The 16903-nt window shown below is 32.3% G+C and overlaps 1 protein-coding gene across 11 annotated transcripts in view; it reads left to right on the forward strand.

Moving 5' to 3' along the window:
- The window catches only part of shep (alan shepard), a 535390-nt gene that overhangs the window by 344952 nt on the left and 173535 nt on the right, over positions 1 to 16903 (forward strand). For 7 of the 11 annotated variants that reach the window (XM_067049170.1, XM_067049174.1, XM_067049171.1 and 4 more), the window contains one exon: positions 11472 to 11675. The exons of the other annotated variants lie outside the window; for them this stretch is intronic. In XM_067049170.1, the coding sequence (XP_066905271.1) occupies positions 11472 to 11675 (204 nt within the window). The remainder of the gene's footprint in view (positions 1 to 11471; positions 11676 to 16903) is intronic. 11 annotated transcript variants of the gene reach the window in all.

A 16903-nucleotide genomic window follows, 5' to 3' on the forward strand; every position in this document is an offset into this window, starting at 1 on the left:
TAACTTAAAAATGAAAGGGTTTTGGGCAGAGTAACGACACGCTTCTACTGAATACTAACTTTATTATCTGATTCCTCTGGTATATATAAGGACAGGTTGTTGACAAACTTAAAGGTACTTAATCCTCCTAGTACAAGCTTTCTATTATTATTTACATGCTATATATACAGCTAACTTATATATATATATATATAAGTATATGTATATAAGGTAAACAAATATAAGAGATTTTACTGCATCCTTTAATTCCTTATTAATTTATTCCCTTGTGAATAATTATTAAACTCTTGACAATATTGAAATGTTTAACTAAATTGATCCACTTCTGGTTCATGAGTGCGTTCCTCCGAGTGCGGTGGCTCTAATATTAATAAGCAATTAAATCCACTGGCCTCTTCTCACCCACTCGCCCTCTCCACACTTCACTACCCACTTCATAAATATCGTAATTCAGCGCTATAATTGTAATTTAAGTGTCCTATAAACCTTTAAAATGGTATAGGCTGCAATTAATGAATAGAACAAATTTTAAAAAGTCAATTTTAAAGAAATCTTTAATCACGGATTAATTTTTATCTTAAAATTTATCAATTCTTAAGCTTAGGAAATATTTATATAAAATATGTCAACACTGAAAACATCTCACTATTAACACTCAGATCGCATAACATGTATTTATTGTTTATGGTGTTTTTTTTATTTTTGTCTGGTTTTGCCTAACTCACTTTAAGTTTGTTATGCGCTATGGTATTCATGAAGCGCCTATCGCAGCTAAGACAAATCACATAATTTCGAAAGAACGCAAATGGTATGTTCTGAAGATGCTGATATTCTCTTAAGTGATTTAGATGTGAGAATCACGATTCACTTAGAGTAGTTCTCTATTTAGGAGAACAGAAGAAGTAGAGCAGAGTTCATAAAAAAATATAGTAATTGGGAATTTTATTATTAAAATTTAATAAAATACGATTTTTGCTTTAGAAAAAAAATGCTATTGCCTTAAAACTTATAGTGGCCTTACTATAAGGAGTGAGTGAGTCGTTGGGAACCGATTGAAAGAATCCTTTCTCTAGTTAAACGTTTAATGACTTATCTACTGACCAACTCACTACACATAAAAAAAAAAATTAAAGTGTCTAAAAACGAATTTAAAAATGAATGCAAACAATTATTGTACGAAAATAATTTACTTATAATTCATTCTTTAATTATAAAGTAATAAATTGCTATCTAGACAGGAATTAATTCTACACAAACAAGTCTTCTGATAAACTTCTTTATGAAGGTTACAGCAAGCGTTTATAGGATGAACAAAAAATCTAGATAAAGCAAACCTCGCAACGCCTTTTCTTATATAATTAAATTAAATTGCACAACCAAAACCAACGTTTCATAAACCAATTAATGAGCCGTAGTGCATTAGAATTATGAGTTCGTTTAATCTTAGAGAAATGCTTAATTTTTTAGTTATGTATACAAAAAACTAAAACTTCCTAAGTTTTTTTTTATGAAGTCGGTGGATGGTGATTAATTAGCAAACTTGAAATTCTGATTAAGTACTACAAGAAAAATTAAGAATCGTCAAGATAAAAACTTCTAATATATATAAGAAAAAAAAAATCTGTACCGCTAAAATCCATGATGGGCCTATAGTACTATTACTAGATCACCGGTTGTGCGAGGAGATGATTTGGTCAGAATCACGCTCGATCGCCAGATTTTTACCCAATTAAGGGCACACACTTTATGAGGATACCTCGGAGAGCTTCCGAACCTACAGGGCTGACTCACGGCTACAGTGAAACAGAAAATAATTGTCTGCCACAGCCGGGTCTTTGGAGTTTGTACCACTGTGACTAATCAATGAGCTACCCATTCCCATATATTTGTGTGTGTGTGTGTCCTTTAGAGGTTGGATACACCTTTAGATGTCTGGACTAGATGCTTTCGTTTAAAGCGGTGGGGTTCTTAACAGGAGAACCATGGGTTAGTGGTAGGATCAACTAGCACACATTTATACGAAGATTTATTATTAGTAATATATTATTATCTTTCCTGGTGCTTATAATATAGGACAGCTGAAAGGTTTTTATGCAGTTTATTTAATTAAACAACCTAATTTTCAAATATTTTCCGAGAAAGACCCCCCTTTGCCTCATGTCGGGTGTGGGGGTGGTTTGAACATCGTTCGGTTTCCAGTTTTGCGTTCCGCAGCCTTCTTTGGATTGGGAACCTCTGGTCTAAAGGATACAATTTACAACTAGAAGATAAGTTGCTGTATGCATACATATAAATGATCGTATGTTTGATTGTACTTAACGATTATTAACTTCAACTAATCATTATAGCACCGTAGCAATTATCCGGAACTTCGCTACTGCTTTGTTTGATCGCACAACTAAATTTGGGCCTCAGCTATGAAACTGGTCAACATGGAAACTTTCACAATTTTAAGTTGCGATATAGCTCCGATACAATGCTACTCGGAGAGTTTAAGTGCTGGTAAACATGAAGTTTAAGGGCCTGCGGTTTAGGCGGTGTTTGCACTAAGCTTCCGAATTGACTTCGGAACAACTTGCCCGGGGCTTTGTGCTTTTTGATCCCCTGCCCTTAGAGGCAGTCGGCTCTAAAATGTCTCTACGTGCATTGTTTGCGAGTTCTTGTCTGGAAAATGATATTCTCCGTTATGTTAAACTCCGAAGATTTTATTATTAATTGAATTATATATTTATTAATAGTTGGCCGTATTCGTATTTTTTAAATTATGGAGAAGATGGTCAGGGTTGCAATCTAAAGGAAAACATAAATAGTTAACAACTATTCATTTTCCGCCCCACTTTGTAAAGATTCGTCAGGGCTGTTCAAGTTGATAGCTTTAGTGACTTGGGTCACAATAAATATTTGTTACCATTTGTTTCTCTTTTGACCGCAACTCTGACCATCTCCTCCATATTTAATTGTATTGTTTAAAATTTACTTTTTCATTGTTCTTGTTTGAATCGTCTGTAAATTTCATTGACTGATCCGTTGTTTGTTTTCGGATGGATTCCATTCATAGTCGTAAAAAATAAATGGGATTGTATGTAATCATAATAATAAAGACTTGGTGAATCCGAAGGTTCGATGCCGATATCACCAGTCGTTGGTACAATCAGACAGCGCAATTTTCTCCTTAACGTTTCGGTCTACTCCTCGGGTGTTAATCTGTCGGTTCAAAGTTTTATCACCATTATAGGGGTCCGTTCTTTACTAAATCCCACATGTTTTCACGCCCATTTTATCCGCCGCAATGCTGTAACCTGATTTATATTTACCGGGAGTAGTTCCCTAAGCGTCGTGTAGCCTTCTAAATTCTACTGTTAACTCTACCTTTCTCGGAATATTTTACGTAATATTTTATTTTCAAAAACCTTAAGGTTTTTGTTTTCTTTAAGGCTGTTCTTTCCTTATTGTTTGAGGCCACGTTTCGCATCGGTAAACAATAGTGGGAAAGATAACAGTTTTGTAAATTTTAACTTCTTAGTTTTTGGACTGAAGGCGAGAATTTAGAAATTTCGAATTTAACAAATAACAAGCATTTCCCGCCGTTAAACTCGTTTGTATTTCCTTATTAATTTTTTTATTCACCATAGAGCCTAAATACTTATACCTATCTACCAGTTCAAATGTTTCCTCCTATACCTATATCACCGAAATTGCTCCTGTTTATAATTTCAACCGTATATTTTGTTTTCTCCTAGTTCTTGAATTTATCAACGTAGTTTAATTTAGTATTATAGTTGCCTTGTCCTCACCTAATAATACGAAATAATCAGTCTACCCAGAACAGATACCAATAACTAAAATTAAAAAAAAAAAAATTGGTTTATTTTTACATACGAGTGCGTTTGCTATAGTATACATGATGACCATTGCTGCCCTTTAAAGAAGAAGTTAATGGTAGATAGTTTACTTCAAATGACCTTTGAATTAGTATGGCGTGTGGAACGTGCGGGTATGCACGATAAATTAATTATCTATTTTCAGTGCTGTACGGGCCATGTCTACGATTAAAGGAATTAGAGACACGTGGAGGTGTGTGTACATAAGGCTTCTTAGGTTATTTATTAATGCAGGTATTTTATTGGTTTATACTTAACTATTTCTTATTTAATATTATGTATTACAGATAGTTTGATTATGTTCATCTTGTCTATTCTTTTGTTTATGTATATATATTTTAAGAGAGTTTTTTTTATTATTATTTTTTTTTTTTTTATTTTAGTATGTATGAGATCATTCATCACTATTACCTATTGCCCACAATGTGTGGCAGATTGTAATATCTATCAATAAATAAATCTATCAAAAAAAAAATTATGTATTAGGGTTATTACAATAAAAAAAGCTATCCTCAAGCTGCGTGTCGGGTGTAGACTTGGGAACCATACTGCGCAGGCGTCGGTCATTTAATTGATAGTTCTGACTCTTAGTGAGACAGACTTATTATAGAAGAATAAAATTTCAAACATTTAAAATTATAATTTTTTTTTAGGCCCAAAGATCCAGAAAATACCCGAAAACATATAGTAACGGTTATCCATTTGAAACAACTAATTTATTTTATATTTATAATTAATTTTTCTATCAAAAGTTGTCTCCTTTCTGTGTTCCGAGGGGCCATTCTAGGGGTTCTTCCTGTGTTATATATACTCATTACTAACAAAACAAATTAACCAAGAAACTAGAGGTCATGTTAAGTCCCCAGTCTTATGATCCCCAGAGACTTGCATGATCTCGAGTTGTTTTTACTTTTTATGGGTTTATGTTAGTTTTAAATTTTCTTTCCCTGTTCTTACGAGGAATAAGCTAAGGGTTTCTTTTTTGTGATTAAAAAAAATCTAGTTATAAAAGCCCTCTCTCTACAAACAAGTCTCCTCAAAGGAACTTATTTAAATATAAATTAACTTTACAGAAGCAGAAGCATGTGCTTAAAGCACAAGAGGCATTACTGGGACCATATCGTTTCGAAAACATTAATTTTTGTACTTATACGAGTGGGATTTCCTGGAAATATGGGTTTTACTGAACTGATAAATTTTTATCAGTTGGAGATAATGCCATTGTTCACCACAGCTGACTGAATGAAAACGTATAAATATAACTTTGAATTCATTCGTATAATGATACTGATTATTTCTTTTTAAATCGTCTTTTCGTTTTTTGAATTTGTAAAATATTCTGTTATTAACGATTACTTATTAGTATCAGTGTATTAAGATTATAAGAATTTTATTTATTACGTTATAACTTTTTCCTTTACTTTTTTTTTAAATTTACAACTGAACATCTATATACATACATCCAGTAATTTTTTTTTTATGATCGAGTGTTACAGGCGTGTAGAGAAACTACCCACTCATAGCACTCTAATTTACGTAATAAATAAAAATTAATTTATTCAAAAATTTTCATGATTTTATTATTTTTTATCCTATTTTTCACTTTTTATTTTCATCGAAAATACGAACGAGAAATAGATACTAGTTTTGATGTCCCCTGAGTTGAAATTACCTAGTATCGCAAAATGGTTTATGTCTCTGTGTATGAATAGTTGACCTCAAAAACGAAAAGTCGCACGAAGCTGAAATTTCTTATTTAAAGGGGAGATTGTGGGGGGGAGGGGTGAGGTTATATGCCTGGGTTGTAACAGTAACTTTTTCTCTATAATCGACAGCAGAGAACTGCCAGAATCGATTTTTTTTTACATTTTTTCGATTTTCTTCGAAACTGCTCGAACGATTTCGATTCTACTCGGCCTATCAATGTAAAATTGAATTGTCTTTAATATCATACTAAGTCTTATCCTTATTAAATTAGGCTGACAGGTTAAATGGCGTAGTCTTAAATATTAAGATGTACTTTTAGTTTTGTTTATTTGAAAAAAAATCCTCATTGTTAGCAATATTAGAAAATAGATGAATACAAACTATTAAAGATTTTTTTGAATATCTAAAGTAGATAAACCCCCGATCGCCCGATGTTTCCTAATTGCCCTTCGGCTTTTGTTGAACTGTTGGATTGTTGGCAGGTACAAAATTTATAACCGTTATCGCCTTGAGAAATCTTAAAATCCGAGTTTTTATTGTAATAAAACATTTTTGTCCATAATTTTCGATAGATTTTTTTAAAATAACAAAAATTGTGATATCTTCAACATGACCCAGGAATCAACACAAAAATTGAGGACATTTGAAGAGAAAGCTGTGTGATACTAGATTTTTATTATCACGTTTACTAACCAATAACATTACCTCCTCCATAATACCCTAGAGTAAAGTTTCAATAAGGCCTGAGTTAAGGCTAGGACAGGAGCGGGGTCGATTGCTTATTCAATAAATTCCATTCTCCATCTTGTGACTGGCCCTGTCAAAGAGCCCTAACTCAGCGACAATGGTTGATAGGATAATTGGATTTAGCCTCCCAAGATGGCTGCGCAGTTCCTCCTCTCCCTCCTATCCCACTTTTGTAATATCCTCTCTTACTTGTCAATAATTTTTAAAACGTGTTGCTGGTGAAACTTCGTAGTTTCCAACCGCATTGGGATTTATGGAATAGGTTGTGGTTCTTGTATCACTTAACTCTTTGCCCAATATTATTGTGTTTTAAACTTCTCTCTTCCTTATATACTTTGAATCTGGGAGGTATGATAACCGCCTTTATTATTTACCTCATTTTTCGTGTCCGTAATCCGAAAAGATTTTTTTTTTTAGTAATTGAAATTCACACCTGTATGAAAAAAATACAATTAGTGGATGATGATTTATGAGTCAGAACGCATATCTTAAGAAAGGTTTAAGTTGAAAGGTCCCTTACCCATCTTCTTCATTCAGAGAAGTATAAAGGATAGTTTGAGAAAAAGGATTGATAATTAAATGAGTTAATATCTATTTCGGCCCCAATCTGTTTGGACAGATGATTTAATTACAAATAAGATGTTGAAGTTTTTATGAATAAGTTTATTTGTAAAGTAATAAGAAGCATTAAGGACTTTTATTGTAAGGCTAATGGAGGAATTTAATAGTTTTGGTAGAGGCCCATAACTCAATTCCCGGTGAGTTTATCATTTTTTGTTATGTATCTGTTATTGACAGTTCAACCTTTGTTTTTAAATATTAAAAATTAGGTGCCAAAAATTGTTTCAAAATTTGTGCCAGTTGTAAGCTAAATAAACCTTCAGCTTACAACTGGTCCAAATTTTGAAACGCCTTTTTGCACCAAACTATTAATACTTAAAAACACGTTGACCTGTCAATAACTGGTGAACTTACCTCTTGTCCAAATATGATTTTTTTTTTTTAATAAATGGGGAGTTTGGAGCATTTGTTAAGTGTGTTGTAGGAATAGGACTGTACGAACTGTTTCTTGTTTTAGTCCAATAAGTCTCTTGTTCTCCTCCTAGATAACGAATCTGTTTGAGTGAGGTAAATGGAACATTATTATAGTATTTTATATAAATATACTGCATTGATTTTATTTCATTTTAAATTAGACGTATTCCAAAGATAATATCGTTGACTGGGTTTATTTTCTTTATTGGTTTCGTTCCACAGAATATCCTAAAGCCAGTAGGGCTACATACATAAATACATCGCAATCAAAATAAATACATTTTTTTTATCAGATGTGCCATTTTTATAATAAAGCAGCGATGTATCGAGTTAAAATAAAATAATAAGTTGCCAGGAAATTAAATAAAATATTTTCTTTGTTGTGTTTGAACACTTGTCTAAAATATTCTTCCCTATGAAATTCTATTCCGTCTTTCATTCGTAGTTCTAATACCCCCCCCCCCCAACCTTTAAATCCCGTATCTTCGACCACCTTCTGTCCACCCAATTCCGGAAGAATATAAATTAAAAGTTTCAAATAAGATGTGAATAGATGGAAAGAGAGATAATATTTAATTTTCATTTTATTTAGTTTATAAGATTATTCCTTAAGATTATGATTAGTTAAGGGAGTTTTTATTTGTTTTTTATTATTACCTTTTTCATAATTATATATATATTTTAAATACCGTTGATTTATATATTTTCTTATATATACTTATAAATATGTAGAGCAAAAATTGTGCCTTTTCATTTATTTAGTTTTTAAAAGAAGCTAGTCACCTTATGTTTTATATATTCTGTTAATTATTGTTGTTCATTTTTATCTTTTCAAATTAATTATTTTTATTATATTTTATGATGGTTTATAATTCCATTTTTATTTTGTATTTTACTCTAAGGCTCTGAAGCCTTATTTTGACGCCTGTAATATTATTCTAAAGGGGTCAATCCCATGATAAATAAAGGATATTATTTTTATTATTATAAATAATAATTAATTACTCCGTATTATTCCTTCCATCTTCTCGTAACAGATCTTGGTAACACGACTACCACACCTACATTTCAGTTGATGTGGTTCTCTTGGTAGACTTTTAACTTCGATTGTACTTTTCTGTGATATTTCTTTGATACTTTCTTGAAACTTGTTGTCCTCCCTAATTTTTTATAATAGCTTTCTGTTACTGACCATGTCTGAGATGAGAACTACAGGAAAAATGTGTGAAAAAATAAAAATCGTATATACATTTATCATGTATTTTTTTTTTTATTTAAAAGGTACTGATTTAAGAATTTGTACACCGTGCCGTGTGGTCCTTATCTTTTGATTTATTCAGCATTATTTATTCGTTACAAGTTTTGATGTGCAGTTAGTATGATTAATCAGAAATGAAGTCAGTGTTAAACCTTAATTCCGAAGATTATCTGCCACGAATAAAAAAAAATCTAGATTCTGTAGTGATGGCTATGTTTAATGACATCGTGTGGAGACAGAATGATTTTAGTGATATTCATAAGAACTCACAATACAGCAATAAATCTCATTACAGGCTATAGAACCGTCAACTTTAAATGTTCCATTGCTTTGCCCGCTCTCTATGAAGCTTTCTTCATCAGATTATCTTTGGATTTTGGCCAGATCCGAAGCCATAAAAATCTGGGTCAGTTGTCATGAATGAGGATCGAAAAAATATCATGTGGCGAAGGGTCTATTTTATGAGATTTATGCTCGTTTATCTTTTTATTTTTAATCTATCCAAATGAAGAAAAAAATAGTCTGATACGATCAGTTCCTTTTGAAACATGTAGAAAAACCCTTAATTGACTCATTGCGTGATAAACTTTTGCTATTTCTTAGTCGGTGAGCTTGTGTCTTAGGTTAGTGTTTCCCTCATGATAATGTTCGTCCACTGAGTACCTGTAGTAAAAAAAAATACATATAAAGTTAAACCTCTCCTAATGGACAACCCTTTTGAACGGACAATCCTCCTTCAGGTCATTTTTAATTGTCCCAGCCTGGAAATGTAACAATTTGGAATAATTGGTAACGAATGTCTAAAGTTAAATTTTTGTCATGGAAATATAAATTTGACTCTATGGCTGGCACTTAAGTAACAGAAAAAGTGTTAAAAATCAAGTAAACAATATTATATTGTTTTATGGCTTGATATTTAAATAATATAAGATAATAATAATTATGTCGATTCCAACTATTACAATATTTACACGACAAACGATCTAAACTTCCAATCCATTACAAAAGACTGACCTATATGACTATTATAAGGCCTATCTGGACATACGGAGTTGAGCTTTGGGGCTCCACTAAACCATCAAATTCCTCCAGAATCCAATCCTTGCAGTCCAAAATCCTTCGTAAAATCCTTAATGCTCCTTCCTCACAAATCAAGTCATCCATAAGAACCTCAATGTTCCATATGTTGCCGATTTGGCCAGAACCAGATACCGTTCCTTCCATAATAAGCTTCTCAACCACCCAAATCCACTTGTTTCTAACCTGGCTTCTCCTTCATTACCTAATAATCCTCCTGGGCGCCTGAAAAGAAGATGGCCTCGAGATCTTCTCCTCTAGAAATGTTATTGGAGTTCTATCAGTGGGTAGATTCTCCACATGTTTGTATCATGTCATAATATCACCTGCAGCAAATTTAATTGTTGTATATATTTTTATACAGTTGTAAATAACAATAAATAAATTATATAAATAAATATAATGCATATTTTATCATGCACTTTTTATCATTAGATTGATAGGTTTCTATCTTAAGAATTATAATGAAAAACATTCATTTAGTCCTCACTTCTTTCTTAATTCCAATTTCGGCCTATTTGGCCATCCTTTAGGATATCATAATTTTAATATCACAACTTTAAGTTATTAAAGTTTTAGGTTAAACAAAGTTATTAAAAAGTTGCAGAATAACCTATAACTTAGTAAATTAAACCTATTATCTTTGTCTACTATTTCGCTTATATATTTTATTCTATTTCGACTATCTTTTACACTATCTTTTTTTATATTAATAGTAGGCTGCATAATGTGAGAAGGAAACCTAACTTTATAATAACTTTGTTTAAAGTTGCGGTTTTAAAATTAAAATATCCTCGAGAATAATATAATTGGCCGAAACGTAGGCGTTATTAGACAATAAAGAAGTTTTGACTTAATTGAGACTTTCTATTACAATTGAACAATATTTATTGCTTAAAAAAAGAAGTTAATTATAGAAGGGTACATTGTAAAATTAGCTAAAACTAGAAATCGGCGTGGACTCTCTGGTAAAGCTAAATATTTAATATATTACATTTAAAATATTAACGTAGATAACGTACTTTCTCGTCCCTGTAATCCCGTGATAAAAGGCATAATTAAAAATTTTAAAAAAATAGAAAAAACTTATTTTATGCTACATCGTAAAATTGTAGCTAAAAGTAGGAATCGATAAAACGAAGGATAAAACTAATTAATTTTAGAAAAAAAAATTGACATAACGTGTACTTTCTCGAGATTCATTTAGCAGATACAACCAATACTTGAATATTAAAGACAGTCCATACTCTCATGAGGAGGGACTTTTGATGGGCTTTGTCAGGTATTGTTCATACAGGTTATTTTTTTGTGTTAATCAAAAAATATCTTGTACTATAAATAAAATAGGTCACAAGGACAATTTTGCGGCTTTGGAAATGTGATAATTTATATCATTACCCGTCCGCACGCTCCATCCTAACTGCAACACTTTTCTTGTGCAAAGAAATCATCGAGTTGTTGAATGTACTGTGGACCGGTATTTAGATTCTTAAGTTTACTATTAAACGAAATGATGGTTGAAAGCTAATTCAATATATTATCATCCTTATTCAACGCACATTTGATAAATTTCACATTCTTCACAGAAGAATGTCCTATTCATCATACTAATTATATTTTTTTTTAATTTCTGACTAACAAAAATTTAAAAAATAATATAAAAGAAGTCAATTGGTTTTGTAGGTAAGATTTATTGATGACCTATAAATGTCCAACTCCAACGTTTGGCGAGATAGAAAATGTATTGAGATGAGACAATGTTGCAGGGAGGCGGCAGCGGAGGCGGACGAAGCGGCGGCGGGGGCATGAAAGGCGGACGAGGCGGCGGGGGCGGGATGGCGGTGGCCGCGGGCGGCTACAGGCCCGTCTGGGCCCCCCAAGTCTACAGCCCCCAGCTCAGGTTCACCCCTAGCCAGGGGGCGCCCCCTCAGTACACGTCGGCACAGGCCCAATACCCTCATCACAATTCGGTAAGTCACATTAAACTTATAATTATAGTAGTTCTAGAATTATTATTAGTAGTATTGTTGATGTTTGTAGTTTTGTGGGTGGTTAATGAATACACTCGGTACGCTCATGAACTCATCCAATAGCTCTGTTTTATCAGTTGGGGTCAGTGATCTACTTTGGCATTTTTGATGAAGATGCCATTTTCCTGTATTTTTCTTGATCATTATCATTTAATGTTTTGTTAGCTGTTGATGGAGTCTGGTTTTGGGAGAGACTGTTTCTGAATATATCACCTCAATTATGGGGATAAAACCGAATGGACTCATCAATTGTTTTATTAAATATTGCTTCATGGTCCTGTAGTGCTTTCAATTCGTCTGTTAAATAGTTTTATTTATTTATTTTTTTGCAATACCTTCCACTTGAAAAGTGGATAATCCTATATTTTCAATTGATCTTCCCTCCTTTCCCATTAGCATTCCTCTGCAAAATGAAAGATGTTTGAGACGATTTTAAATATAGTATAGGGGTACTTGACCGTTTTGTACCTGTGGACACATTTATAGGCTATATGATTTTTTTTATATATATAAAAATTAGTTTTAATGAAAAAATTTGTCTGAAATAAACTTGCAGACAGTAACTTCATCGCAATAGACCTGATAGTGCTATTGTACTGCCATGACAGTAAATGTGATAATATTTAATTCTGTTATTTCATGGGTTGCTTCTAATATACAATATTGGTGATATTATCAGAATTAATTATAACTAATTGGTATTGCTGGTATAAATGATGTGAACTGTATTTTTAAGGAGATTTGAAATAAATTAAGCATAGTGAAAAGGGAAATAAAACCTCTATTCTATTCTAAACTGATTTTATGTGGGGTTTGTGCCAAAAGGGAATACAATATGGGTTAATAAATTAAATTTTGACTATGGAACTTAAACTGGCAGATAATAGAGCATAATAAAAGATATTACAAGTTTACTTGCTGATAATTGGTGGATGACTTCTTTAGGTCCTGTTCCTTCTCTTCTCTCATCCTGACCTCTGTTCCTCTGGCTGGGTGCGGTGTATAATTACTAACTCGTATTGATTTATTGAGCATAAGCAATAATGTTATTGTTGTGAGGAGCTCTTGTCCACTATGGACCTTGTTCACACTCTTGGGCACAGTAACCCTACTAGTTCATAGATTTGCAGTACCATGATGTCATCTTCAAGTGATTAATTATAATGTATAGTTTTGTGTAATCTTCCTCAAACAGACAGAAATCTTCATAACTTTCACGATACATCATTTATGTATTCGTTCATAATTTTTTTCCTAAAAGAGTCACCATGTAAACTTACTGAGAGTAGCCCCACTATCAACTGTCACGCCGGAGTTTGTACGTCAGTTCTACCGTTTCAGACAGGTAACACCAATGGAGTAGCTATGGGTTAATTAATCCCTAACAAGGATCTTGCCTCTTGCATGAACTCTAATGCGGGAAAATGTGTTAAATAATAAAAAGAGTTTTACTTATTTTTGTTCTCCGACCATCCAGACTTGACCATCTTTTCTGCCATGACAGGATAAAAATAGCTATAAAAGGATACATTTTTTAACAGTTTTGAATGATCCTAACTTTTCCCTTTGAGAATTCAAGTTAGGAGAATTATAACGGGAGGACAGTAGGTTAAGGGAGGGGAGGGTTGTGCCCTGGCCAGGTTCCGGCAGAGGAAGGAAGAGAAAAGTTGGCTGGACCAGGGAGGACTCTTTGGCACAATGCCATAGCTCGATGGATGGGGAAGCTACTTTCTGGAGGATCTTTCTCTTATCGGGGATAGGGCTCCTTCTCATCTCTAACCTTCGTGGTCTTGTTCCTATTGAGAGATGCATTAATTATTTTATGTTCCTTCTGTTTAAGGACCATCTGTACAGAACCTAATTGGCGTATCTAAATATTTCTACAAAATTATGTTTCAATTATTGCAAGTACAAGGCACCGGCTAATTTCTAAGAGCTCAATTGATTAGTTTGTACTGTTAGCATCGTGAAGAGAATAGAAAAGAACATTTATAATTTATTTATTGACATTTACAATTGTATATATATAAAAGTACATCCAGAGAGTTTGGTATATAATAATGGTTTGATATACGCATGTAGAGAAACTAGAGAGCTACCAATGTTTCTCTCTAATAACATGTTACATTAGAAGGTCTTGAGGCCCTCTTATTTTCATCCACATCATAGGATTGTCAGGAATGGAAGTAGAAGCGAGGTTAAAAATTAGCGGGTTTGGGAGTTTATAATGGAAGAATTGATATCTGGTTAAGGTTAATCGGTTACATATGTAACAATAAAGTCTTAATAGATGATTTTATTTGTGACAAAGTAAGGAGCATTGGGTATTTTTAGAAGGTTTTGGATTGGATACGTGAAGAATTCGAAGCTTCAGTGGAGCCCCCAATATGTCCAAGTGGCCTTATTATAGTTATGTAGATGAGTCTTGTGTAATGGATAAAAAATTAAGACCGTTTGTCTAGTTTGTGCTGTAATAGTCAGAATCGTCGTACAGTTTCCTCTCTTTTCAGTCTTGTGTGAGGATTCCAGATTAGTCGTTCGTCCAGATGTATTCCAAGGTAGCGGGTCTGTTCGATAGGGATTAGAGTAACATTATTAAAAAATGTTGTATAAAATATTTTTATACAAATATGATGAATAAATATGGTGAATAAAACAACATTACAATTAAGAAAAAAATAACAAAATAGTCAAATAAGCCACCTTTACATTGTACCGACATTAAGTAAGCAGTAGTGCCAATAATTTTTTCTTTGATAACATCGCTATTTCTGTTTGGTTTATCTCTCCTAATTTTACTTTCAAATCTTTTACAATTGACGAACATCTACTGGATATGTTTGATCTTACTCTCAGTGTCTCAACAATTTTTTTTTTTTCTTTCCACTGGGTTTTCGTTTTCATAATGTGGAACCTGGATTGCCAGCATCACAAGCTGGAAGACTTTTATTATTTGTTTTGTGGCATTTGTATACTTTCGTTCTCCAATAGTGTCGGTTTTGGACTAAACGCATTAAAATGCAGACTGCAATATAAATTATCTAATCGGCCTCTCCAGATTTATTTTTTGTACTAATTCCTCATCGAAAAATAACTCGAAAACATCTCGCCTGGGCATTCTTTCGACGTTGATGACGACACCACTTATTGTAGTATATGGACAGACATATCTTTTTAGTGGATTTGGACTTTTTCTCTTTAAATTTTGCTCTAAAATCACAAATCTGAAGGGAGGTTAGTCAAGTATCTGGAGTATAAAAAAATACGCGTATTAAGTGAAATAGAAAATCGAAATGTAGGATTTGAGAAACAGCGTAATAGTGTAATAAAAAAATTAATTATTTTTCTCAGCAATAATCTTAGTAATTTATTAGTTGAGCCAGTAAGAGCTTAGCTTAGCTTTTATTTAATTTTAAAAATGAGCTGTTTTAATGAATAAATGGCAGTAGTGTTGTTCCTAGATGAGACGATTTTAGCTTTCGAGAAATCCCTATATGATTTTTCAATTGTAGTGAGGGTTATATTAAAACTCCGTGATAACAAAGTCGTGAGATCTAGTTAGACATTGTACATTCAGATGTATCTTCTGGATCCAAAATCAATTGCTTCACGCAATAGACTAAGTTTGGACATACGTTTAAATTTTAAGGGCAGCTTTCTTCTTGGTCTATCGATATAAAACATTTGTGAAGTGGTTACGGTGAGTTCAAATTTATTTAAGTAAGTTCGAAATGATCAGAACTTAACGCAATAACGCCTTATTATCGTCGAAAAGCTAAGTTATTAAAATACAAATTGAATTCACCTGAAAACATAAACGTTAGGCGAATTCAGTGATAAAAAATATCGATTAAACAGTAACAGGGAAGCAAAAATTACTATTATTTGTTTATTAGTTTTGCTTTTCTTTACCATACCCAGATCATCTACCATAATGCCCAGATCATCAAGAAGTAAATTGTTAATTTGCAATTAAAAAAAAAACTTAATGATAATATCCGCAAGTAATCCCCACGAACGGACTGACAAGAGTACTGGTCTCCAGTGAGTATTATTATCCATGAGGGATTGGCCTTGCTAATTGTAGCAATTATTTGTCCTAATTACAGGCTAAATAGAATTAGATTTGGGAGGGATTGAATGGCCATTCCTCCAGGTACTTAGCCCTAATGGTTTTCAATAGTAATTTCCCTTCTTAATAACTTTAGCCCTTAATGGACCTAAACTCTGAATAACTTGAAGGAAACAAAGAAAGTCTTTTAGATTTTTTTTTAATTGATAGCATCTTTGCACCTTCAAAAGAGTCAGTCCTAGTTCTCATGCATTAGGCTTAGTGTTTAATTCTGGTAATCCCACCCTGTCATTGTAGATATTATCAGAATTAATTAATATATCGTTAAATTTGGTGAGAAGTGATGTTAAATATATTATTAAGAGGATGAAATTTATTAAGCATTATAAATAAAAATGAAGCATTATACATTCTTATATCCAGTCTGACAATTTTTCTTTTATATCTTATAAAATATTGACATAGTGGAGTAAACTTACAATATATGATTTATTTTTTCTTTCTATACTTAATCTTTTTTAAAATCCTTTTTTATTCTGGATTTTCTTTTTAGGAAGTTTGATTATATTAATTTTTTTTTTAAATTGTTAGGTAAAAAAACTTCCATATAAACAACATTTAGGATACAACGGGACAATTATCCCATAATCAAACGCCTTTACAATCCACATACCAGTATTTTTCATATTTTCAATTTCCATATTGGAATCATGTCAACTATATAATTATGGGGTAAAACAATTATAAACTATGAATTTATAGATGACATGATTTCAATATTGAAATTAAAAATATGACAAATATATGGATTGTAAAGGTGCATGAGTATGGGATAATTTCTCTGAAACCTTTTTTTATATTTTCTCTCTCAATCCAATGCATCTTTCCTCTTTTTTTCGCCCCTTCTCTTTAACAAACAGAATAAAACATAAATATAAATAATAATATATTTGAAATAAAAAAAACAATATATACACTTAAGAAGCTAAAAATTGTATTTTCGCACCTTAGTACTATTTAATTAATCTCTTAAAAAAAATAACTCAACAATTGTCCAGAACGATAAAACAATATGCATACGGTAAATATTAAAAAA

Source organism: Halyomorpha halys, unplaced genomic scaffold (assembly GCF_000696795.3).
Source record: "Halyomorpha halys isolate HHAL.00 unplaced genomic scaffold, Hhal_1.1 Scaffold712.1, whole genome shotgun sequence".
Lineage (NCBI taxonomy): Eukaryota > Metazoa > Arthropoda > Insecta > Hemiptera > Pentatomidae > Halyomorpha > Halyomorpha halys.